Source organism: Megalobrama amblycephala, linkage group LG8 (assembly GCF_018812025.1).
Source record: "Megalobrama amblycephala isolate DHTTF-2021 linkage group LG8, ASM1881202v1, whole genome shotgun sequence".
NCBI classification, from domain to species: domain Eukaryota; kingdom Metazoa; phylum Chordata; class Actinopteri; order Cypriniformes; family Xenocyprididae; genus Megalobrama; species Megalobrama amblycephala.
The window spans coordinates 10,704,469-10,731,385 of NC_063051.1; the positions used below are offsets into that span (position 1 = coordinate 10,704,469).

Below are 26,917 nucleotides of genomic sequence, written 5' to 3' on the forward strand. Positions count from 1 at the left end.
CTGAAAGATGCTTCCTGCCACTGCTAGTTGTGTATATCATTCCCAAGGGAAATGTCTCCAGCTGTGCCCTGAGGTGAGTGCATCCACTCAGCTGTCATGTGCAATAGCCATTCTAAAGATCCTATTGAGAGGGAGCAATTACAATGTGCTGGAATACTTGTACCATCCTGTAGAGTTGAGAAAAAGGAAGAGTCTCTGAGGTGTATTACAGGGCAAGTCATGGCTTAGTCTGAGGAATAGCTCAACCAAAAATATTAATAATAATAATAAAAAAAACCCCACCCTGATATTACCAATGACTTATTTAGCAGAATCGAGCACTAAAAAAAATATCAATTAACACAATCATATTCTACTTAACATGGTGCATCAAAATGCATAACACCAAGTTTGATGTCAATGTGCCTCATGAGAATCATAAATCTGCCTTGACACGGCATTTGAACGAATGAATGCACATTGACATGAACAAATTTGGCGACCACACCAGCAAGGAAAACTTTTCTGGGAATAATGACTTTAAGTTTGGCCTATTCCTCAAACAAAGCCTCCATTAGACTTTGAATATATAGCGCAAAAGTCATACAGACCTGTTTTATGATGATTTTGTACTCTTGGAGTGTTCAACAAAGAAAATAAAACAACAGAATGAGAACACATGAAACATTCGCTTACAATTTATTTTAGTTTTATGCCATAAAGAGTTGTTCTTGTCAAGAAACAAACACGGAACGAGTGAACAATTTAACAAACTCCCCAAAATGTCACAGAACCACTTGAAACAGGTGTTTTTATGAAGGGCTGCCAATGTAGTGAGTCTACAGTGAGAACATGTTGAACCTTTGTGTGACTTTAACAAACACCAATTACAGTACAATGAGCCAGAAATGGTCATGGCAGCGCCAGTGACAAAAGTCATGCTGAGTATCAAAAAGTTCACCCAATGGTTAAATGTGTGCTATGACAAACTCTGAAGGACGGCATTCCTGCTGGTGATCTGCCCTGAAGTTAAGGAAAGGCTTTGGAATGCAGCTGTGAATGGATTCTATTACAGCATGTGATGCTTGGCCAAGAACTTGACAGACCTGAAACCTGGGATCAAAGTTCTGGCACATTCCAATCTAAAAACAACAAAACAAATAGAGTACAGAAAAAAAGCATCTCTTAAATTCCTTAAAAACCAAATGTTTTTCTTTTATTAAACCTCATTCATTAATAGAACTCCAAATAACTCTACATATACTGCACGTATATAAAATTCACTGTATGTATTGCCGTCTACATATGTGTTCTCCAGTGTTAAGGCACATAACATATATTCCACATTGTATAAAACTGTTTTTCTTGCATATACTAAAGCACTTCAGCACATACAAAAGTTGCCATTATCAGACTATGAAAATAAAAAAAAAACGTTTCGGCAAAGTTCAGGATGCTATAAACATTATAATTTCGACGAGACAAAAAAAATATTGCTCAAAGCGGCAAACGCTGAACCTGAGCTGTGCAGAAGAAAAACTGAGGGGACAAAGTACTTGTGTGCTTCATATTAGCTTCTTTAGGGTTTTACTATAGTATGCAGACACATACGAACACATTCAGTCATTTTCTCCAGATCGCACCCAGCTTAATACTGCGTCGCCCTCTATATACACCCTACGTTTATTCCTCTCAGACCCTCCCACAAAAAACATGAGGTTTTTGCGTTTAAGAATCACAAGAAAGTAGAAGTCGAGGAGCTTGAGTTTTTTTGGTCTGAGCACATTCTGTTGGCGCCATTCATCGTGTAATGAGCACAATAGATCTCATAATCCTCCTGGTAGGCTGTTCATAAATCAGCCGTTTTGATAGCGACTGCCCAAATGAGATCTCGAACGAACAGATTGGTGAGGCCTTGAGGTTATGCGAGCACAGCATGACAAATCATCTCATAAAAACTATTTTAGCATCTCTCTAGGGGATTCTATGATACGCCACACCCCTGACATTTGCAGAATCGTGGAATATTCTATTGCGGAACAAAAGGATAACCACCCATGTGCTCGCCTGAACCGTCCATTACACATATTACAGCTTTAAAATAATGAGAAGTCGCACAGTCACAGCATAGTCCATTAGTTCCCTTAGAATAGACTGATCAAAATGGAATGTTTTCATGAAGATACGCTGCCGGTTCCTGAGGGCGAGCGAGTCATGAATGCATATAATACATAGTGCTTCCTGTAATGAAAAAATAGGACCAGTTTGGATACAGTAACTTGGGCTGCTAGACACTTGTAGGGATAGTTCCAACAAAAATGACAATTCGGTCTTCATTCATTCACTCTCATGCTGTTCTAAACCCATTATGACTTACTTTCTTCTGTGGAATCCATGCAATGAAAGTCATTGGGGTCCAATGTTCTTTTGGACACCACTGACTTTTATTGCATTGACAATCACAGTCAAACAGGTTTGGAATGAAATGAGGATGAATTAATGATGACAGAATTGTCATTTTGGCTGAAATTTCCCTTTAATAAAGGAGCAGCAACGCTGAGCCGATTAAATCGCAAAATGATAAATCGTTCAGCAAGAGCTACCGGTTACAGTACAAACACTCCAGCAGTCATGTGCTTCTTGCATCTTTGGTCAAGGATCACGTATAGAGGAAACAGCAGAAAAATACAATCATAGGAGAAGATGCATATATGAACTGATAAATGGCTAAAGCAAACGTATCAGCGCGTCCTTCAGTTCGCACACGAACTGAAACATATCTATCAAGATCCTTTGCTGTCAATCAACACTAAGTAGCTTTATGCATCGGCCTCTATTTCCTAAAGCACTCTGCACTATGACTGAATGAATATAACTATATATAAAAAAGGCAAAGGTGATATCCTATCCTGCAGGAATGTGTGTAGAAATAAAAGCAGCAGCAAAAAATGAACAAAAAGACATATTTGAGCTGGAACCTGCCACAAGCACCATCTGTGTATGTATGAAAAGCGAGAAAGATGTGCTCATCTGCGCTAGACTTGAGGACAGTTCCATTTTTACAAAAAAATGTTTGACTCATTTAAGTCTGTGATGGTGCTTTTGTGTCAGTTACTGACATTTTAATGTCTGGTAGATGTCTAAGAGCTTCAACAATGGAACGCAATAGAGTAAAAGTGTTATGCATAGTCCTTCTAACAGCAAAAACATAAAATGCTAAAACTTGCCTAACACTAACACAAGTCGCACAGGGGATCGAACGACAAACAGAACTATTAAAGGAATATTTAAAGATTTTCACTAACACTTTACAAATAGGGTACATAAATCATGTAATAATACTTGAACAAATAGTTTCTTTAAAATGAACGATTGGTGAATGAACTAATCAAGAACTAATTAAGCGCTACAACTGGAGTCAGAGGGAGTCATGTGAATAATGGCCACCTTAACTACATGTTTGAACAAGTTTGATAGTTAATGCATTAGATTGGCTAATCTGACTTTAATAAATGTAGGTTTTAATTAGATTTTAAATGGGATTATAAATTAAAAAGCGTGATCATCCAATGATGTTACCGCAGATGTGAATGTGAAGCAAATGTTATGAAGGCATCATAATGAATTAAAATCAAGAATGATTCATTTATTAAAAGTCAGAGTAGGGTTTGCCCCATTACATTCTTTGTCATAGAAATCACCTGATTTCATTTTTCTGAAAGTTTTAACTAACATTCTACAAAACTAATATGTTGTTATGACTATTATTAATGCAAATGACTCCAGTCACAGCTAAGCACATTAATAGTTCTCGATTAGCTCATACCTTTATTCAAAGTTTAAGTATCAGTTCAGGTATTAGTAAATGACTTCTCATGTACACTTTTGGCAAAGTATTACTAGAATTTCTGCAGCTACTGACAATGAAGGGTACCATGAATTTTTAGGATTGGGAAGGGGAAATAGGAGTGTAGTGCTATCAGCAGTGTCTGATGGTAGAAGAGGAAGGTTCTTTAAAGTGCGCCAGAACATCCAGGTTCAAATAAACAGATAAAGGAATGTGTCTGCACTGCTTCTGCCTCGAGAAATAAACCTCCTCCTCCTTTGAGATGGTTTAGAAGGAAAAAAAAAAAAAAAAAAAAAAATCCAAAAAGTCAGTCATAGTAAAAAATAAGACCATCCAGTTTGCATATGCTGACCACTCTCTCTCTCTCTCTCTCTCTCTCTCTCTCTCTCTCAAAAAACAAAAACAAAACAAACTTTATTCTAAACTTTATACATCTAAAATATATATATATATGTAGTACCAACCTATATCTTCATAAAATATTCATGAATATATAATAACATTTCTTAAAGCTAACGTGCAAATTTGAAACAGCGTAACAGGTAGAAAGAATCATAGAAATGTTGTTTTGAGTGAATGTTCTTGTAGGCAGCTAGATGACTGGATGTGATCCACATCCCCGGCCCGTGTCAGTAGGGACTTTTGGTTTATTTGGTCCTCATCGTCTAGTTTTTGTCCCAAAAAACAACTTCTGGGAGGCGACATGAGCTGCATAGTCTCGGTTTGAGGAAGCAACGGAGTGGAGGTGAGCAACCCGACCTGACAGAGGTCTGTTGGGCTCAGCGGGGCGTCCAAGCCCGTGCTATCCAAAATAGTCCTGGAGCCAGGAGTGTCTTTGGAGTACGGCAAAGTGCCTGTAATGGGACTCGAAGGTTCCTTCACGCAGTGTAAGTTCTCAGATAGGGGGCCGTCTGAGCCCTGTCTGCAGGACTGAACTTTTTCCTGCATTCTGAAGTTGAGTGTGATATGGTTGTCAGAGTTCTTTGAGCTTAAAGGTGTGTCCGGCATCTCCATTCTCTTTGATGGGATGGGGCTGGCTATAGCTTTCTCCTTCTGTTTGGTGCCACTCATGTGGGCTTGCTTTCCCCTGGGCCTGTAATCTTTCTGGAAAGGCCTGCAGAGAGGGAAAAACGGGGCGCGGGGGGCAAACAGTGACCCGAGTGATCCCAGCTTCATCTGGCTCTGACTCATGAAGATCCTGCGCATGTCCACTGGCAGTTTGTCCAGTTGTCTTCCCACGTGGACAGGGTTTGGGAATAGAGTTCCCTGACAAGCTCTATAACAGTATCTGAGAAATGAACAAAGTAAAGGGTTAGCAAAGAAGAAACAGCAAAACTGTGATTAGAAATATATATTGAAATAATTTTTATACATACATACATACATACATACATACATACATACATACATACATACATACATAATTTTAAATACACAACCCTCTACGCCATTGGCTAGTAAATTTTTTAGTTTACTTGCCAAACTGATATACTTATCAGGCACTATTTAATGATGAACTTTATTAATTACAAAACTTGGTAACCATGTATGAATGCATATTTGTCATTTTAACTGAACTTAGGACGTGTGGTGGTGCTTAAGGTATTGTTGGTCATTCAAACAGGAATCTCTTCTGCTTGTTCTTAAAAGCTGAGTAATTCCAAATGAACTCCGTTATTTTGACAGGACAATACAACAAAGTAAATCGTTCACATGTAGCGTGTTGATTCTGCATTATGTGTAAGAATCTCTCTCTCTCTTTGCTGAGAGCGCTGTTTCTCATGCACGCAAAGCGACGTCGAGTCGTGCGCCTTCACTAGAGTTTGCGGTACGTCAAATACAGGTACGCTGCGCGCATCCATTGAGCTGAATTGAAATACAGATCTCTTGACAGAGAGCGAAACTCTCAAGCGCTCAGTCCGCGTTCAGTGAGTGAAAATAGGCCTATATCTATGTCAAACTTATATTTAGCCTCTAACACACACACTGGCGTGTAAAATATAAGAATTTATTAGCCAATGGCTAATGATAGACATTATTTAGTCGCCAATAGCGAAGATCTTGTTGCATTTGCGAGCATCTTACTCTTATCTAAACAACATGGAACTAAACTTAAATAAATGATTAGCTCAAATAATTTCAATTAGATCAAATACTTCCAACAGGGTATAATTACGTTTAGAAATACCTGGGAAGAAGAGCGGCAACAGGTGTGACAACACACAGCAGGTAGAATGTAGGATCTCCCAGCAGCTTCTGCATGGTCCAGTAAGTGTTGGAGGGAGAGAAACAGGTAGGGCAGGAGGCGTTGTAGCACAGCGCCACGGTAAAGAAGAGAGCTATACTGAAGCCAATCGATACCCAGTTCATCCATGTCTGTGAAATAATTAAAGACAATCAAGGCAGAGTTAACCAAGAATTGCTAAATTGCCTGAATTAGATATTTTACCACGACTCAAAATGAGAACAAATTTGCAAACGTTTCATACATTATTCACATTGTTATTAGTGAGAACTAAGAAATGCAAGAACACTGGATCAAATGCGTTTCTGGTTATTTCTATTACATGATTCAGTCTCTACACCATGTACAGAAGAAAATGAAAAAAGTAGTAACAAAATTCAACCATTCTCTGGTGAGCATGTAGTGTGCACTTGGTGTAGCAAGAGTAAAGCTTGTTGTTTTAATCCTGAACTGCGTCACTTTATGGAACTGAAAAGGGTTGGGCGCGGAAATTGTGCGACGACCTTCTGACGTGTACTTGGCCTCCACACTGACCTCACCTCAAATGACCTAAAAGGAGTTTCACTTGCTCTCTCTAGTACATGTGTTCATTTTCCCAGGCAGCATGTGGAACGATGAACCTGCCAGCCCAACTATAGGAAACGTTTACTCTGTACTTGAGCCATTTACTGTGAAGAACGGCCTCTTTCACACCAGAAGCCATCATCATGTCCGGAAAGACAGTGAGGCTGCAGAGGACATTTTTCACGCACCGAAACTTGTCAGCTGAAAATTTACAGCGCCGGCGTAATGGAAAAAGCTCTAATCCAATTCGCCCTCATAAATCTAAAACAGCGACTCACGGAAAAAGGGAAAAATAGAGGAGAAGCAGGTACGGGCTGCACACATACATAAATGCAATACACCACAGGACATGCATCGGTAAAATCAACTATTAGCTTTGGCCACCCTGTGCGTGTCGGCCATGTATACGCCACCGTGGTGAGCGAGAGAGACAAGCACAGTGGGCTGGACTCAGGCTGCCTGCATGGACTGTCAGGCTGATGTATGGCCCCTGATGGCGCAGTATCACCCGGTTCAAACCAATCATGGAGGCTCCCTGCATAAATGTCTCTGGCCGTGTCAGCATCATCCTGGTCTTCCTTGCTACAGTGTTCAGCCTCATTTCATACTTGGAGAAAGTAAGGAAAGACTTGCTTTCTCTTTCCCCTCGTACACGTGCGTGGGATGGGTTTCTGATTTCAGCAAAGCTAAAGCACTTTATCATTTCTGAATCCTGGTGGATCGTACACAAGATGTATATATACTCATACATATTGCGACACCCTAACGGATTGTTTTAGAAGTTTATGCAACAATGACAAATATGCAGTACAAAGTCAATATCAGGGTTGCTGCTGTTTTGTCTACTAAATCAAATTACAATTTAAGATCTTTTAAAGACCTGAACAATTAAAATTAATACTGTATGTCATATTTTATATATATATATATATATATATATATATATATATATATATATATATATATATATATATATATATATATATATATATATATATATATATATATACTTATATGTATATATATATACATGGTACTTGCAGTACCATGTTTTCTGGCCTTGTCGAATGTGTGCCCCACCCTTTTATATATATATATATATATATATATATATATATATATATATATATATATATATATATATATATATATATATATATATATATATATATATATATATATAAAAGGGTGGGGCACACATTCGACAAGGCCAGAAAACATGGTACTGCAAGTTTAAAATACTTCAAATAAAATACTAAAAAGTTTTTCGCCAAGTACGTTAATGAATAAAATGTGTCTTTTTATAGTTCTAATTTTTATTTCAGAAACGTGAATCAATACACGAATAAACAACATGCATGCAAATGCCATGCAAGGACATCCATTTCTAAACAGATGGTGTAAATAAACTGCTCAGTTGATTCATTAAAATGGACATTGATCTGATTGACAACAGACTTCTCTACTCTTATCAGCATTTTTGCAAATGATGTTTAGGGTTAGACACAATAAACAGGCTTAACCAGAGACTTGGTTCAGATTTGGTTCACCAGAGAGTGAGTTAGTTTGGCCATGAGTTTTAGCCAAATACATCACACCATCCTATTGCATTTTGAGACTCACTCACCCAGGTTTTGGTTTCGATGCCCAAGTGCATCAAAATGGTAAAGAGTGCCAAGGCAGTGATGGGAGTTCCCCACGTAAACAAATCCACATCAGAGTCAACGTAAGCCTGCAAAATTATGACATACAAAGTTCAGACAACACTGTTGCTTACTTATAGACTCTGTTTTAAGTATATTGACATTACACTCTGCGAAAATCCTAGTTTTAATTTGTATTTTTGTATAGATTTGCATTTAAAATATCTGAAAATCCTTGAAACAAGACAAATTTTTTATGAATAAAAAGGTGACAGATGAAAGAAAGCATCTGCCAGTGCAATAAAATACATAATTAGTGAAGATACAATCTATGACAATAAGTCTCAAATGTGTTGCTTAAAGTAAAGATTTTTTTAATCAATATTTTTACTGGAAAACAAGTAAAAATCATTAAGAAGTCATTTTTGCAGTGCACTTCAACTTTAAATACTGTAACACTTTACTTAAAGCTTTTACGTATAATGCATTATAACAGTATTCATAATGTATGTTATAATACATTAGATACTTTCATAAATAATTGTAACCAAAATTAAAATGCATTATGACATTTGCAGATTACTTGTTGCTTCTGAAATTGGTTGCTTGCCATTAATGCATTATATTTTCTAAAGGTGTAACAATGAATACATAAGTATTATAATGTATTATAACAGTGATTACAATTATTCATGAGACCATACAATTATAAGGTGCATTACAAGGAAAAATTAATGCTTTAAAAACACTTTTATAATGCATTAGAAATATAGGCTTTAGTGTTACCGAATGTTCCATTAAGATCAGACTGCCTTCATCTCAAGCATGGCATACTTGAGCAGACAAATCATGGAAAATTCGGCAAATGCACAAAATAATCAAATCAAACTTACAAAATAGGGGATGAAGAAACAGATGAGGCTTTGGTAAAAGGCATCAATCATGTTCATCCAGAACATGTAGGGTTTATATTCCTGTAAAAGAAATTGAAACAATCAGGGGCAGGCAAAAACCATTCCACGATTCCAGATGACCACGTTTTATTATAATGTCATTAGATGTTCCACTAATGGAGTCATAGAACATGAAGAAATGGTTTGTGAATAAATCAAAATAAAGGAAGACCTCTGCAGAGGCTTATTGTTAGCAAAGCAGAGGCAACCACAGCAGTTTAATTATCCCAGGTTGCACAATTTCAGGATGATTAGTGGTTTTTATAAAATGTTTGCTCTTGCTCGTGCTGTTTTCCCCCTCATGAAACTCAGCACAGAATAAAAGACCCATTTTGAAACGGGTCAGCAAAAAACAATCAAAGCAATAACTGTGGCAACCGCTGCATGGGTAATATACTTCATCTGCTTATAGAGGAACTGCTGATGCTGCAAACTGGGGGCAACTCATGTGTGAATACATGTGGCAAAACGCTGTTCATGGGTTTTTATTTACCATTTACATTAAACTTTCAAAAGTCTTTTCAGCCGCAATAATAATTTGATTTATGCTATTCATGGATGGTGTAATTATGTTCTGGCTGTACCTCTGAGTTTTGTCCATTCATGTAGAGCTGCGGCAACTCCTGCAGGGTTTCTGCTGACACATCTTTGTCAAGGGTGCCAGTGATGAGCTGAGGGAAGGCGGAGAACATCAGGTTGAAGAAGATCAGATACCACTGATCAACCATTGCTGACCCGGAGAACCCACAGTAGAACTGATACCAGAAGATGAGGGCAACAAACATCTAGGGTGAGAGAGACAGTACAATAGAGGGGAAAAGGGTAAGAGAAAGACAAAAAAGGTCTGCAATGAGGACTGCAGCTGTTGCCTCATTACAAGTCATGCATCTTCATTACGACCAAGACGTTTCTAGGACCTCTCTAAGAATAGATCATCATTAATCAAAGAATATATAAAGAACAGACAACAACGTTTAAGAGCTTCTAGCTATAAACTAGTCACATCATGAAACTAAATGCACTATTACATGGCTCTCTGGAATACTCTATTCTGATTGATCAATCCTAATGTCAATTTGTTTAGTTTAATTGCTGAAGTACAGGGTATCTGTATGTTTACAGAAACTAAATTTAAAGCATTAAATTTTTTTGTGTGCAAATTTAGTAATTTAACTCCAATCCTGCCATTGACGGAATTTTCCGGCTTTCTGTGTTTTCACTATTATAAAGGTAGGGGGCGCTATTACGCAATTTCTGAAAGAGTACTGAATCTCTGGATCAAAACAAAGGCACAAAAAAAAGGAACAAGCAATAAAAGCATTGCTTATGCACTATGTAGTCTTTATAAAAACAACAACAACAAGCTATTTTCAAAGAGTCTTGTTCAGAAAGTTGAAACTTACCCACTTTCAAGTGTTGATAAAAAAGAATGCATGTTTTTTTCCTGTTTTTTTGTTCTTTATTTTGATATATTACATGTTCTGATATTCATACAAAATATTCTAGGGGCCATTAAAGTTTTGTGAAAATTTAAATTTAATGATTAAATTGCAATATTTTAAAGGCATCAAGATGTTTATAGATATTAAAAAAGTGAATTTGACATTTTAATAATTTTACAGGATCCAAAACGCCCTATACATTCTATATTTGACTGACGACCAACTGACAACTAATTTCTTCCTTCCATATCACTTGTAGCACTCAATCTCCTCACGTTAATCAAACATTTCTAACATAAAACCAATAATTCATTCAAATAAGCAAGATAATGTACAGCAAGCTGGTCATTATCACAAAATAAACCTCATTCAGGGTGATACAAGACTGATCACCATGTCAGAGATTATTTTTCAATAATGACCAGCTTATATAATATCCCTGCCATAGAGTTCTTCAAAGTCTTTTTGAAGTAGATCAATCTATACATTAAAGCCAATTATAATCAGGAAATGAGTAAACTTCAGGGTCTCACAGCGTTTTTGTAGAAGAAGTAGAGGATCATGTTGGCAAGACGAGAGTAACACCAATGGCCGTGAACCAAGAGCAGCTTCTGCAGGTATCGAAACCGTGGCAGGGCAAAGTCACTGGCCATTACCGCCTATGAACACAATGTGAACAGTAAATGTTAATAAAGGTTTGACAACATTATTATGACCACAATGTCAAATACTCAGAAAGGTAGAATGAAAAAATTAAAGTATATTTTTAGCATTATTACAAAGTGGGAAAAATAAAACGTACGCCGTTTGCCTATGCTACTGTTACATGTTGGCCCAATGAGTTAAAGTGTTCAAACACATTCATATAAAATGGATTTTGGTGACATCTGCCTTGAGGCCCAAGATCCATCATGAGACACACAAACATGGTGGCATGGCATCCACATACATTCATAAGACAAAAGATTAACATCAGCCTGGTGACAAAACAGTGGTAAGGACATTTTTGCATAAAAGAATTATGAAAAGCCTTCCTGGCAGTGGAATCTGGTGAAAACGATCCCCCGTCCATCACCCATCTTTACTTTATGATGCGTTTTCGACAGCTGCACGCGTCAGGCAGTTAACATGTCATCTATCAGCGTGACAGATACTGCCTTGTCGCCTCTAATGGCATTTGGGATTTTAATCAGTTACAATTGGCCTGACAGCACCATCAGCCATGTTTCTCCACCCTCAACGTCATTCTCTCAACAGCAAGAAAGCATAAAAAAAACAGGTGAGATCAAATATTACCCTGCTGCGTTTGGTACATTATGTCTACGGGACAGAGTCATAAACAGATTCTCATTAGGGTTGTTTATACTGAATGCTGACCTTAACGAGATCTCGGATAAGAAGAGTACTTTAGCACACAGTGGAGAGTGGCGCCTCATTACGTCCAGATCTTTCTCTGAATTAATTAATCTGCATGAGGCAGAGCGTCAAACAGATGAGCTCATAGCGCTTCCTGTCTCTCTTCTCACCTCATCAGGATGTAGATTCTGTAAGGCTTGCCACTGAGAACGGGGCGGAAGGGGGTGGGTAAGTGTTTTGTGTGCAAAGTGGAGATTTTCTGAGAAACCAGAATGAGATTTGTTGTTCCCAGAGACGAAAAAGTGGAGGGTGCTTTAGAAATGAACCGCTGAAGCAGCCATATGCTGCATACCTAAACAACGTCAGACTGCTGCCACTGCAATACAGTGCATTTAGGTTAACTGCCGTTAAGAAAAGGCATGGGTCAATATATCAGTGGAAGAGTCAATTTAACGATAAAGTTGTACAAGGCAGTGGTTCTCTACCGGCTTCAGGACTCATACTTTCAATCAAGTGGCAAGTTAATACAGCACTAACATTCTTTTTTTTTTTTTTTTGCAATAAATAAAGAAAATATTCAAGCAGCTATGAAAGGGCCCTCGCACCCGGGCTCACCGCCACCCGTTGGCATCAGGAAAACAGTGAACTGTGGGCGACATGCATGTAAGCGAGTGAATACCGGAGAAATACGGCCAAGTCATTTCAAAGTGCCAAACTTCCAGCTGCCAACAGGTGGCGCTATGACTAACTGAATATTGTCAAGTAGATGTCTTTAGGCCAGGACTCTTATCACACATGTGAAGTTTGGGGGAGATTGGACATTGTTTGCCCGAGTTACTACACCTTCCTTTTTAATGGCAAAACATCAGACTTCGTCAGGCCGCCACGGACACGCCTTCCAACAAAAACTCAAGATCTTTGCAATTTAACGTTGTTAAGGCCTCAAGATTAGACTGACCATATATGATGTTGTTCTGGTTAAATGTCTATGAGGAGTTAATCACAGTGTTAAACATGTAATTTCCTGTTGCCGGCAGGTGGCGCTATGACTGTAACTGAATATTGGCATGTAGATGTCTTCAGGCCAGGACTCTAATAAAACATGTGAAGTTTGGGGCAGATCCAACATTGTATACCCGAGTTACAACAACTTCCTCTTTCATGGCGAAACATCGAACTTTGTTAGGCCGCCACGGACAACTCTAGATCTTCGCAATTTGATGTCACAAAGGCCTTTAGATCAGACTGACCAAATATGATGTTGATCTGATTAAAGCTCTAGGAGGAGTTTGCTAAAGTACAATGCCTGGAAATGGCAAAAACTGCACAAATTTTCAAAATATCTGACTTCCTGTTGGTTTTCAGAAGTCTCCAAGAGACTTTTTTGTAGGTATTTGGCTGTTAGATGTGTGTACCAAATTTCATAACTCTACGTGAAATGTAGTGTCAGGGGCACTTCGTTGAAATTTTGTAGGTGGCGCTATTGAGCCATTTTGCCACACCTAATTCTGAAACCCATTTCAGACGTAAATTTTCACCATTTCTGACACGTGTGCAAAGTTTCATGAGTTTGAGCACATTTAGGCCCTCAAAAATGAGATCCTGAAATAAATGTATCACAATTTCACAAAATTAGTTAGCAGCACTTCAGGACTTCAACAGTTACCAGTGGATTGAAGGTCCAAACTGCAGTGTCAATGCAGCTTCAAAGGGCTTCACACGATCCCTGCCGAGGAATAAGGGTTTTATCTAGCGAAACGATCGGTCATTTTCTAAAAAAAATGAATAAAAATAACATAGTGCTCGTCTTGCACTAGCTCTGCGATGCGCCACGCATGACGTAATCATGTTGGAAAGGCCACGCATGACGTAGGCGGAAGTTCTGTGGTAGGGTGAAAAACTCCATCTCATTTTCTCCTCCATCATCATTGTTTGACCTTTTTTTTGTAAAGGAAGTTTGACTTGGTCTTTGCACATTCACTTTGTAAACACTTACTCGGTACTTCCGCCTACGTCACGCGTGACCTTTCCAACATGATTACGTAATGCGTGCCGCATCGCAGAGCTAGTGCAAGATGAGCATTTGTGGTTAAAAACTATATATATTTTTTATTTTAGAAAATGACTGATCATTTCAATAGACAAGACCCGTATTCCTTGGCTGGGATCGTGTAGAGCCCTTTCAAGCAGCACTGAAACTGCAATTTGAACCTTCAACCCATTGGTAACTGTTGAAGTTCACTATATGGAGAAAAATCCTGGAATGTTTTCCTCAACAAACTTAATTTCTTTTCAACTGAAGAGAGAAAGACAAACATCTTAGATGACATGGGGGTGAGTAAATTATCAGGAAATTTTAATTCTGAAGTGAACTAATCCTTTAAAAACTGTTACAGAACCCAAACTACATGTGTATTTTGCTATCCTCTCCTGGATCACGATGGTTATAAATATGTAACCACTACAATGTTTGTCAGATTTGTCAAACACATAAAATCCCATTACTGTGGTAGTTGTTATAGTCCTTATTTAGCAACTTACACCAAACAAAAACAAACAAACAGCACATTTGAGCTATAACTGCGTGTAATTTACGCATCAGAAGGTAACATGAAAATGTGTAACTATACTCAATAATATGGTTAACTGCATCTTATTATTTGTATTTAGGAGATCAGCAACTCATAATTGGTTTGTGAACCACCAATTGAGAACCACTGGTGTAAGGTACCATTTATCATCTGTCTGAGTACAGACTGCCTCTCCGTATCTTGGCCAAAACATCTTCATAAAACATGAATTATGTATATACGTTTTTTTGGTGCATGAACTCTGCAGTCCTGCTTTGGAATGCTCATTCCTCTTGTACTCTACACTTAAGGCAGAGCGTAAAGTGTGCTCACACTGCATGCTCTAGATGTAGCCAGATTGCAGTCATCTCCACATCCTCTTTCAAACAGCATTACTTTGCCCTGATCTTTTCAGGTTCTCCTCACCTGCATGCCCTCCTGTCCAGAGATTCCCACCCCTACATCAGCCACTTGGATCATACTAACATCATTAGCTCCGTCACCTAGGATGAATGAGAAAGAGAGAGACAAAAAGAGGGCAAGAGAGAAGGGTATAGGATTTATTAATTCCTGTTCACTTTGCACAATGTCAGCCTGCATTAATGCAAACATTGCATCAGCAGCAAAATGCTCTGCTGGCAGAAATAAACAACATAAATTAAACGCAAAGCACCCAGAAGCAAGCTGTGGTCTCTGAAATTAACCAGAAAGACACTGTGCAATAACGGGGGTGACATGACTTTACGTCAATGTCACCTTTTACACACCTATAGTCTGAAAAATGCTTACTACAAAGTCAAATCAAACAGGAAACCAAGTATTAGGGGTGGTCATGCTAAATTGTGCATTCCATTACACAGTTTAAGCTTGGTGAAGTCTAAGCTGCAAATTCATATAGCAACGTTTGACCAACAAAGGATCTAAACATTACAAATAATCTTCTTGACTGAAAATTAAATATTTTGGGTTTCATTTAATCCTGTTCTATATGATACTTTTAAGTTTTAAAGAACACAAACTTTATTTAAGCACAACTTAAACTAAATTTATTACAGAAAATGGTACAAATACACAAATGTTGGCTTAACACCCTGTCCGAAAAGTTAAAAACAGCTTTAAAAAGCCTGCAATTTTAAAGGATTAGTTCACTTTCAAATTAAAATTTCCTGATAATTTACTCACCCCCATGTCATCCAAGATGTCCATGTCCTTCTCTCTTCAGTTGAAAAGAAATGAAGGTTTTTGATGAAAACATTCCAGGATTTTTCTCCATATTTTTCGTTTTTCTCCCAAACGGTTGAAGGTCATTACAGTTTCATTGCAGCTTCAAAGGGCTTTAAATGATACCAGATGAGGAATAAGGGTCTCATCTAGAGAAACCATCATTCATTTTCTAAAAAAAATTAAAAGTTATATATGTTTTAGCCATAAATAAGTGTTTTACTGCCCTCCACAGGTCAAAGTTTGAACTAATTGTTATATACTTGCACTAGCATATTGTATATGACAATTTAGTTCAAACTTTGACCTGAGGACGGCAGTAATACACTTAGCAGTGTCTACACTACTGGAATTCTAATAGAGAAGAAGAAGAAGAGAACTAGTTCAAGATTTAGGGTTAAAATGTATAAAATTTTAATTTTTTTTTAGAAAATGAGTGATGGTTTCTCTAGGTAAGACTCTTATTCCTCGTCTGGGATCGTGTAGAACGCTTTGAAGCTGCAAAGAAACTGTAATTTTGACCTTCAACCGTTTGGAGGCCATTGAAGTCCACTATATGGAGAAAAATCCTGGAATGTTTTCATTAAAAACCTTAATTTATTTTCGACTGAAGAAAGACATGACCATCTTGGATGACAAGGGGGTAAGTAAATTATCAGGAAATTTTCATTTGAAAGTGAACTAATCCTTTAATGGATATATAGCATTAAGCAGGGTTAGACAAAGATATTTAGAGCGGGTTAAAGGTGTTTGTTGGGTTTGATTGTTAGAGTTTGAAATTATGAACAAGCGGTTAGAAAAAATATGCATACAAAGTCAAAGTTGCACAGTCTCAGAATATTTCAGAATATCTGATCAGAGGAAAACTGCAAGTAAGGTTAGCAATTATATAGCATCCAGCTTGTATGGAGGTCTGAAATATTTATTTATTGTTCTTGTATTACACTATAATTTAAATCAAGCATGATTTTGTGATTGTGTTTATTGTAAAACATGAGAATACAGCTGTGGCATTTTTGAAAGAAAATATAAACAATCATAACAGTAACATAATTCTGAACTAAATTGACAACATGTGAACCTTCTGTATGGTGAGAGGCAGTGTACTTCAATTAACACATAATATGTTTTCAAAGATGTTTGTCTTGGACCTTTGAATCTGCCTCGAGGTGGTTTTTAAAATCATCTTCTGTTGCCTGAGCCCTGAGGCGTGAGGCGCAGTGCTGACTTGACCCCAAGCTATCATCAAAAGCTGACTTTCAAGCTAAAAAGCTAGTAGGCTTTGAAGTATATAGAAAAGTAAAAGCCCGCTGAGACCGTCAGTCGCCTTTGTCTAAACTGAAACAAACAAGCATGGCAGCCAAATTCAACAAGACCACCTTTATTTGAAGTACACCAACAAAGCAAATATGCTTCGCGTGAGAACCGGTAACATCTGCTGCGAACGTGTCTGTACACCATAAATGTCCGTTCATTAGAGACAAGGCTCTGATTCATTCTGTAATGAAGTCTGTCAATTTCGAAGGCAAAAGAGTTTATTTACAGCACTGCTGAGGGTTGTTTGAGCACTCCCTCTCTCATTTTTTATCCAAAACAACAGTGTTAATGTTTAACAAATCTGCTCCTTTCTTTTCATGAGGCATAATGAATTACAAAATCTTTAAAGCAGGGGGATGACCTGAGGTAACCCACTCTTCCTGCAGGCAGGTGGCTCAGTCTTGATGCACCTTGCATCTCTCTCTCGCTCTCTCTCTCTCCCTGAAGCCATCTGGATAATTAGCCAGAGTGCTGCGTAGGCTTGTAAATGTGGCATTCTGCACTGGGGAAAGGACAGACACGTGCTGTCCAGTCACCAGTCCACTGAAATGTTTACTTGGCAACACTGGGGACCATTAATCTCCAAATTTGACTTGCCAAGCAAAAAGTACATGAAACAACAACAACAAAAAAATAACATCTATGCTACCAATCTTGTGCTTCTTACAAAGAACGAACCATGCATTGCTTAAAGGGATAGTTCACCCAAAAATGAAAACTCTCATCGTTTACTCACCCTCATATCTTTTCAAACCCGTATGGATTTCTTTTTTGCTGCTGAAATCAAATGAACATTTTGTACTAGTCATGCTCTTCCATGCAATTGGAGTGAATGGAAATGCAAAAGTTTTATAAAAGTGGTCCATATGACTTTATCAGTGCATAATAATTTACATATTGTATAATCTTGCCACTGAATCAGCGAGCTGATATCAAAGATCAGTCAGATGCATGAACTAACCAATCAGGGCTGTGTTTCCCAAAAGCATCGTAAGCCTAAGTAGATCCTAGAGACCATTGGTTGCAATGTTTTTACAATCAACTTAGCTTATGAAGCTTTTGAGAAACGCAGCCCTAGGTAGCGTTTCCAAAAGCATTGTAAGCCTAAATTGATCGTAGAACCATTGCCACCAATGGAGCTACGATCAACTTAGGCTTATGATGCTTTTAGGAAACACTACCCAGATCGGTTTTGTAAATCATATCACCTGAACAAATGCAAAACAGACATTGCTACTGGTCATAATCATGACAAAAAGGGCTGTTTTTTTTTTTTTTTTTTTTTTTTTTTACAATTTATTTCAATTAGTTTTTTTGACAATTAGAAAACATTTTCTTCATGACAACGTTTTAAAAACATCTATTAAAGGACTTTCTGAATTAGACATTTATCTAGCTATATTCTAATAAATTATGCTTAATATACAATAGAATCACATAATGGTACTTTCAATAAAAAAGTCCTTAATGCTTAACGCTGTGTCCTAACCAGACGTGATGCGATGAGATTCCAGCAATTTGTCTGTCCACACCAGACATGACGCGGCTATGAAATGCAAAAAAAATCAAATCACAGCCAATCAGAAGAACGTGTGGCAGAACCTCTCTGCAATTGCACTGTACATAATCAAAATCATAAATATTACATGACTTTAACATTATTAAAAATACATACTGAGTGACTGATGTTTATTCTTAATAATTTAATAATTTATTTCTTATTATGATGTTTACACTTGTTTATTCACATTGAGTTGACAGTTTGAACGTTCTTGTTCCTGTTAATTTATTTTTAAGATCCATTCCATCGTATCTGCAGACATTGTGTCATCAGTGTCACATGATCCTTCAGAAATCATTCTAATATGCTGATTTGGTACTCAAGTAATATTTTTATTAATGTTAGAATAGAAAGTTGATGAATGAAAGAAGAGCATTTATTTGAAACAGAACATTTTTATATAAATATGCGATGTAATACATTGCTCCGGTGAAAAACCTTTGTCTTTTCTCTCATAGACTACTTTAATGGTGCTTCAGTCTCCATTTGTTTTATGTAATTGCATGGAAAGGAGCATGAAAACATTTTATGGGCTTGGAACAACATGAGGGTGAATAAATGATGCCATCTTGAATTTTGGTTGAGCTATTCCCTTAAAATCACCAGCATTAAGAACACAATGAAGTTTATTTGTGTGTATTATTGCCTAATTTTGCAGTTGTGTGATGTTTACAGACAACTATGTGCCTATCAGCTGCGGATTGGACTTTAAAACCTTTGTTTTCTTTCATGCAACAAATTCAACTAATCTAAACCCTGTTAAAAACCCAATTGAGATTAAGCAGTTGCAACAAACAAGATAGGAGAGAATCATAAAAAGACCAAAACAATCCTTTTCTTACCTATTGCCAATGTCATGACCTTGAGCTTGTTGCGCACTAACTTGACCACCATGCTCTTCTGCAGGGGTGTCGAGCGACAGCATAGAACGGACCTGCAACTTCGAGCCACTGCCAGGAACTTGTCCTCCAAACTCTTGTCCAGTGCGTAGGCCAAGGTTCGTCCGTCGATCACCAGCCCTAGCCGGTGCACCAGGAAGGGGCTGGAGTGGCCAGAGGAGGCTGGGGAACACACCGGAGAAGAGAAGTGGATGCCAGCATAGTCTCTAGCTGCTTGAGGATCTGGTCGAGCGTTGCAAAGGAACTTGGCCTGGATGTAGCGCAGACTGTTCTCCAGCAATACAGCACAGGTCTCCTGTAAGAGTCCATATTCAGACACACATAAATAAATAAATCAGGATGGTCATAAAAGGTCACAATGAGGATCTCATGAGGTTTACACAACATGTGGCAAACAGATAACTTTACAAAAAAAAAATATGACTCAGCTCAGAAATGCAAATAAACTTAGATCACAATTATTAATTTCATAAATTTATTGTATCAAATCACTTTTATAAAAGGGTTAGTCCACCCAAAAATGAAAATGTTGTCATCATTTAGTCACCCTCACGTCATTCCAAACTTACTTTCTTCTGTGAAACAAACACTGAAACCTCTCCCAAAATATCTTCTTTTTAGTTTAATGGTAATCCAAATCATTTGGTTACCATTATTCTTCAAATATCTTTTGTGTTCCACAGAAGTAAGTAAGTCATACAAGTACGGAACGACATGAGAATTTTCATTTTTGGGTGGAATATCCCTTTAAGCAAGGAGAAAGTTATGACTAACGGAACGAGTTAGTGATTAAGACATTCCTACAGTATATGACAACTCTTTGTTGTTTTTTTTCAAAACAAAACTCATGCGGATGCTTCACGTGTTCTCTAAGGAGACAAAATGAAACATCACGAGTGCTCATTCAAGTCAGTCCAGCTGTTCTGTGGAGGGAAACATCTACGGTCTAATAATGAACAATGTCATGCAGGGGAATATGGATATAGTTTGGTATATGGGTGTTTTTTTCAACTATAGACACTTTTTGCCATTTAGGTCTAAAGAGGATAAATTATAAACACATTTTAAACAGAGGAATGTGGATAAAGTTTGGTATAAATTTACTAAATTTGTTTACTAACAACATCCAACAGTATTATATGAATCACAGAAGAAGTCCGTCATTTCTTTCTGAATTAACAAATCTTATTTTTTAACATCTCAAATTATGCATTTTGCTTACAAGATTAGGTGGAATAAATTGCATTTCAAACAAGGAATAAAATATGGAACTTTTTATGTAGCTTAGGCTAATTTCATAGCTAATATTTCAAGTATCCAAAATAAATAAAAATAAAATATATTTTCATTAGTTGTTGACTGATATGGAGTTTTTGATGATGGAAACTGATAACGTAGAGAGCAGGGTGGCCAATGGCTGATATAAAGCCAATATGTGATATTTACTATATTTAAATAAATATAAGTGCGATATCACACGCTGCAATTAAAATTCTTTCCACATAATATTTACTAAATAAGAAATAACTTATTTGAAAATGAATCAACATAAAAAAAAAAAAAAAAAAAAAAACAATTCTGAAATCATAGTATTTTTTGCAAATAAAGAAATAATGCTACAAGCATGACTAAAAAGGAATTAAACACTATAATTAACAGTGCACTCTTAAATAAACACTCCTTGAATTAAGCCCAGGTAATGCTAATTTTATAGACATCATTTATTAGACAGAACTGTTAAACAAAGACAGTAAACTAATGAAGTCAGAGAATGGGAGCTTCTGTTCGTCTGCACCGAGCTGCTCCCATTCTCAGCACTGTCAAAATAAAAGTCCTGGTGCTGTCAATGTAACAGTCCCGCTTTTGGCACTTATCATCCAAACAGAAAAGCGAATTTTGAGACCATTTAGATTTATAGCAATAAAAACTAGCCCATGGAAGATTAAAGTGCCCATAGTGGAAAAACACCCAGGTGCATATAGAGAGATGAATGGGGGGTGGGGTGGGGGGGTAGAAATGGTAGAAATGGAACTATGGTTTGTTTTCAACTGGCATAATCAGGCCTAAAGGTTATGGGCAATACCTTCAGACATTTCTTTCATTCCTGGTAGCAAAAAGCAAAACAAGAACAATAATCAAATCAGAGAATGAATAATTAAATACAAGACCAAACATAAACTACTCCTGAAACATAATATAATTATAAATGGGCTTTCAACCCCTTGTGAGAACTGATATTAAACATTTCCACACCCTGTAGTGGTAGGCAGCTGGAGTGGGAAGTCTGAGAGTAATTGTTATTTTTTTAAATAATGCTTGTTAGTGTTGGAAATTCTGAAGCATTTCTGTAAATTAATTCTTTCAAACTTTTCAAATTTCAATGAATCAGTTCACAAATTCAATGTACCGATTCTCTTAAGTCAAAACAGATGTCCCTCAACTTTCATATTGTTTGGAGATGTGGAATCTGATTAAACGATAAACTAAAGAAATAATCAACAGATCAATCGTACATTAAAATAGCCATTAAATGCAGACAGAAACCTCACTCAGTCAGCAATCAGTGGGAGAAGGAAGTGATGAGAAAGAGCAGAGCCCATAAGAAGAGACTGCAGCAGTGCATGTTGGGTGTACCTGTGAGTCAGCATTAAGAGTGATTATCTCCTCCTCAGGGTCCAGCAGTTTGCAGGCATAGGCAATGTTGATGGCAGTCTCTTGTTTATCCCCTGTCAGCACCCAGATCTGAAGGCCCGCTTTCCTCAGAGAGGCAATAGTCTCGGGGACCCCATCCTGAAGTCTGTCCTCAATACCTGTTGCTCCTATTGAAAAATACAGAAAGAAAGGTTTTATGCATATATCCACCTGTGTACGGCACTAACCACTTGTGTCTTGAATCCCGGAGATGTATATTAACATCGGGCGTAAATAAGTCCTTTGATGGAGGAAATATTTAAGACGCTTTTAGGTGCATTAGGAGCCATTTTCACCTAGAAGTTGGAGGTTGGTCTCTAGTCGTTAAAGCAGACTCAAATAGCAGCTCCTCCCTCTTCTGTATGGCTGTCTCGGCCTCCAGGTGGCGCTGTAGCCAACTGGCATACTCCTCCTTACTGAGCACCTAGACCAAACAAAAACTATCGTCATATCACAGATAGAGGTGTAACATCAGCTCAATGATGTTCAATAAATATTATTTGCGATAAACACAGTGGTTGACAAACTGTAGTATTATCTATCTAGCTATCCATCTATAAACGTTTTTTCAGTTTTAAAGAGACATGTGAAAAAAGGAAAAACAGAAGAACACAATAAGGTATTTTGGTGGCTGGCTTAAAAAAAAAAAAATAAACGGGTGGAGAAAATAAAACTAACAATAAAAGGCTTGTTAAACTTTAAGCAGCTCCATTTATGTATGATTTCACACTTAATTGTGTGAAAAATAATTGTACCCAAGCTATTTAAAGCTTCCCTTCTGTTAAGGTGACTATTTAGCAACAGTGGCAGTGAAACATGGCAAAAAAACAAAAATAACAAAACAAAAAAAATCATACTTTTATTAAAACATATAGGGAGTGTCCCATTTAGTGACTAAGAAATGGAGAGAAAAAAGTAGCATGTTTCGTTGGTTAAAAAGTCTATGACAGCTGTAGGTCCATGGGAACGTGAACGTTTGTTGAAAGATATTTGGGGAAAAAAACAAAAACAAGAACACCGCATCTTATCACATCATATGGCAATCAGACTCCCACAAGGAGCTCAAAACACCAGCTTTACAAGTCAGAGAAGAGAGTGAGACCATATATTATTATCCATGAGATATGAGAGAGAAAGTAATGAGAGAAAAATGGAGTGACAGTGAGTGAGAGAGAGAGGGTGTTGTTGATCTGCCACACAGATAAGCACTCTGGTAAAAACAAACTTGTTAACCATCTAAAAGTGTAAACGCTTTTCCCAAGGCAAACAATTCATTTTTATCCATAAAGTCAACACAAAAGTGTAAATGTGAAAGTAAAAATTAGGGCTGTCAATCGATTAAAGATTTTGATTGAATGATAAATGAATGATAAGTATCAACATAACCTGAAATACCTTAATTTAGGTTATTCAAAAACTTTATTTGTGCAAGTCTATATATTATATAATATTATATAATATGATATAATATTGTATTGAATCAAGTCTTACTATTTACTGGAATTTATGTACATTAAATACATAGATTTTTTTGTAGGTTTCGTATATAATTAATTGTTCTAAACAAACAAAATTGACAGCCCTTAAAATGTAATTATCTAATTATTGATGAAAGTCATTGTTACCTTTTTGGCAATACAGAGTGTTCTGAGGCCATCTGCAGCATAAAGATTTAAGTAGTTTTGAGTTTTATACAAGATTTTCCTTTGTCGCTTTCCTTTGCAATCATCTACAAAAGAAAAACAGAATTAGACAATTCATCGTAATATTCTAACATAACATAGAATTTATTAAACTAATATCACACACACACACACACACACACACACACACACAGTGAGACAAACACATACTGTAAGAAGACAGCCTAAACTAATCACTCCAGCCTCTTCAAGGTTGGTTCTCTTTGTTGCCATTGGCTTCCTCAACAAGTGTTTTGACAGGTTGACTGGATAATCTGGCTACGGACCATTCTGAGGTTTATCGCTCCTGCGTTATTGCTCAGTGCATTGCTTCCTGGCAGGAAGAACAGAACAAACTGTTTGGGATGATCACTTCCCAACATGGAAGACTGTCAGCCAAGACGAGGGGGTGAGAGTGCCAAACCTCACATTTTCACCGAATGATTCATCACCACCCTTGCAACTGTGGGACGACTGGACCTGTTTTTCCAGACTCTAATGCATTGATTCAGGTATTAAATATTCTTAATTCTATAGATAAACTAAATCCCCATATGATGTCTTTACATGACCCTCCAAAGAGTGAAAAGGAAAACTGTATCAATGTCATCAAAATAAACAACAGTATTGAAAGGCGAAGTGTGCAGTTTTAAACTAGTAACACAAAAAGAGTGGTATCATTCGTGTCCACAGTGCACAGAGTGTGGGACAAGCTATGAAACTAAAATGATGAAAGTTTAATACTCAAGTATGAGCAAAAGTGATGCTTCCCAAACACCATTAATGACAGCATGTTTCCCTAAATGCTTCTACAGACTTATTGTTGAAAAGTTGTTGCAGAAGTTGACATATTGGACTGTCCAAACAAACAGAGAAGTTGTAAGCTCCACAAAACCACAGTTCAACAAGTCAACCTATGAATAGCTTTTTTCTTTGTACATTAAACTAGGATAGTAGAAGGCATTTTTATTAACAAACAAACAAAAAAAAAAAATCTTAACCTTTAAAAAAAAACAACAACAACAACATAAAAACACAATTATGATAGCAACAACAACAACAACAACAACAACAACAACAACAACAACAACATCCTTTAAAGCTTACCTAAAAAAACAAGACACCATTAAATAAACAAATAAAATGGCAACAACTTAAAAAAACTGACACCTAAAACTAAAAACGACCAAAAAAAAACAAACAAAAAAAAAAAAACACACAAAACCAAAAACTAGACAAAACAAAATTACACCAAAAACAAAGAAAACGACACAAAACACCAAAAACTAAAACAAAAGTTGCCAAACAAACAAACAGACAAGCAAACAAACAAACAAACACACCAAAAACTAAACAGCAACAACACAGAAGGTCTAGACCTGTCATGATGGATTGTGTAATAACTAACAGCTGTAGTCTGGAAATTTAACCAGAGAGAAGGTTACTCACTGAAATAAAAATTATGCACCAGTTTCATATTACTGAAAGACGGAAATTACTGCCATTCCTGCAGCAAAACATGGTGTCCTTTCCGACATTCAGAAACATTCGTGCTTCATTTTAACATGTTACATAATGAGTGGAAACACACAGGTACCATTTGTTTTTCCAAATCTTTATGGTTGCATGGTCAAAGCTGCTTTATGTCAGTGAAGTTATGTCAATAACTTCAAAGTTACAACAATTTACTGGTCAAAACCTTGGCACCTGTAGTCTGTTTTTACGCATTGTGTCATTAGAAAAGCGTGGCAAATGTCCCACTGCTTCTGAAAGAAGCTATTGTACCTTGAAGTTGGTCCACTATGGAAGCCCACACCCAGAGGTGAACAGTGGCTCAGGATCCAAAAGTACAAGAATATACACTGAGCATGTGCGTCTATGAGCATGAAATAATCCACAGTCTGTAGTGAGGCACAGTCTGGGTGTGTGTTTGCAGTCTCTTGATAACTAACTCCAACATAGGCTAGACACTAAAAAAACCTGGGTCTCTAAATGTATTTCTAGACTGCCAACAATACACATGGCAGAAACAGGAAATGACAGGAAACTTCCTAACTACTTGCACTAGAAATACTTACTCAGCATCTCAAATACTAGTCTTTTTTGAGTTACACTTTTTTCGATTGTCCACTTTAGACATAACTAGAAGTAACTGTACAACTACATGTCAACTAACTCTCATTACAGTAGGCAATGAAGTAGATTGTTTGTTAGGGTTAGGTATTAGGGTTCGGATTAGTAGAATAATTTGACATGTAGTTGCAAATTTACATAGTAGAATGTCTGTTGGGGAAGCATCAAAATAAAGTGTTAGCAGATATTATGCAGACAGTCTACTAATACGCTAATGACTGCTAGTTGACATGTAGTTATTTATAGTTAGTATAATGTCTAAAGTGGACCATCAAAATAAAATAAACCTTTCTTTATTGATTTCAAGTTAAAACATCTGAATATTCTTGAAACAGGATACATTTACTTGAGAAGCAACACTGTATTTTACAAGTCTTCAAATACAGTGTTGCTTCTTAAAACAAGTGATAAAAATCACTTAATTCCCACATAGTCATCATGGTAAGGTCACATCCCCTTCATGACCTTACCATGAGCGGAATTAAGACAAAATATATATTCAAGATATTTTGTCTTAATTCACAGGCAGATTTTAATCACTTGTTTTAACCAATTAAACAAAGGGGCAAAATCTGCAGTGCTGAAAAAGATTAAATATACTTATCTTTGCAGCATTGCTTCAATTAAATTCATCTTGGTTTATGTATTATGCACATATTTTAACTAGAAAACAAGACAATGTTTCTGCAGTCTACAAAATATTAGCCAATCTTTCAACTCCTGTCATGACCAAGTAAAACTGCTAATCCCTGTAACTTCATATGAAACGCACAAGGAAACCAGAAAACTCCACCTAAAGGAAGGGTATTGCTGA

The 26,917-nt window shown here is 37.0% G+C and overlaps 1 protein-coding gene across 1 annotated transcript in view; it reads right to left on the reverse strand.

Annotated features, from left to right (window-relative positions):
- Positions 1–661: 661 nt before the first annotated feature.
- atp10a (ATPase phospholipid transporting 10A) overlaps positions 662–26,917 on the reverse strand; it is a 57,791-nt gene continuing 31,535 nt past the window's right edge. The window contains 12 exon segments of the mRNA XM_048199212.1: positions 662–5,114; positions 6,015–6,202; positions 8,263–8,367; positions 9,172–9,252; positions 9,816–10,016; positions 11,207–11,332; positions 15,026–15,102; positions 19,541–19,892; positions 22,232–22,416; positions 22,585–22,612; positions 22,614–22,712; positions 23,914–24,017. Of these exon segments, the coding sequence (XP_048055169.1) occupies positions 4,379–5,114; positions 6,015–6,202; positions 8,263–8,367; positions 9,172–9,252; positions 9,816–10,016; positions 11,207–11,332; positions 15,026–15,102; positions 19,541–19,892; positions 22,232–22,416; positions 22,585–22,612; positions 22,614–22,712; positions 23,914–24,017 (2,282 nt within the window). The 3' untranslated portion in view covers positions 662–4,378.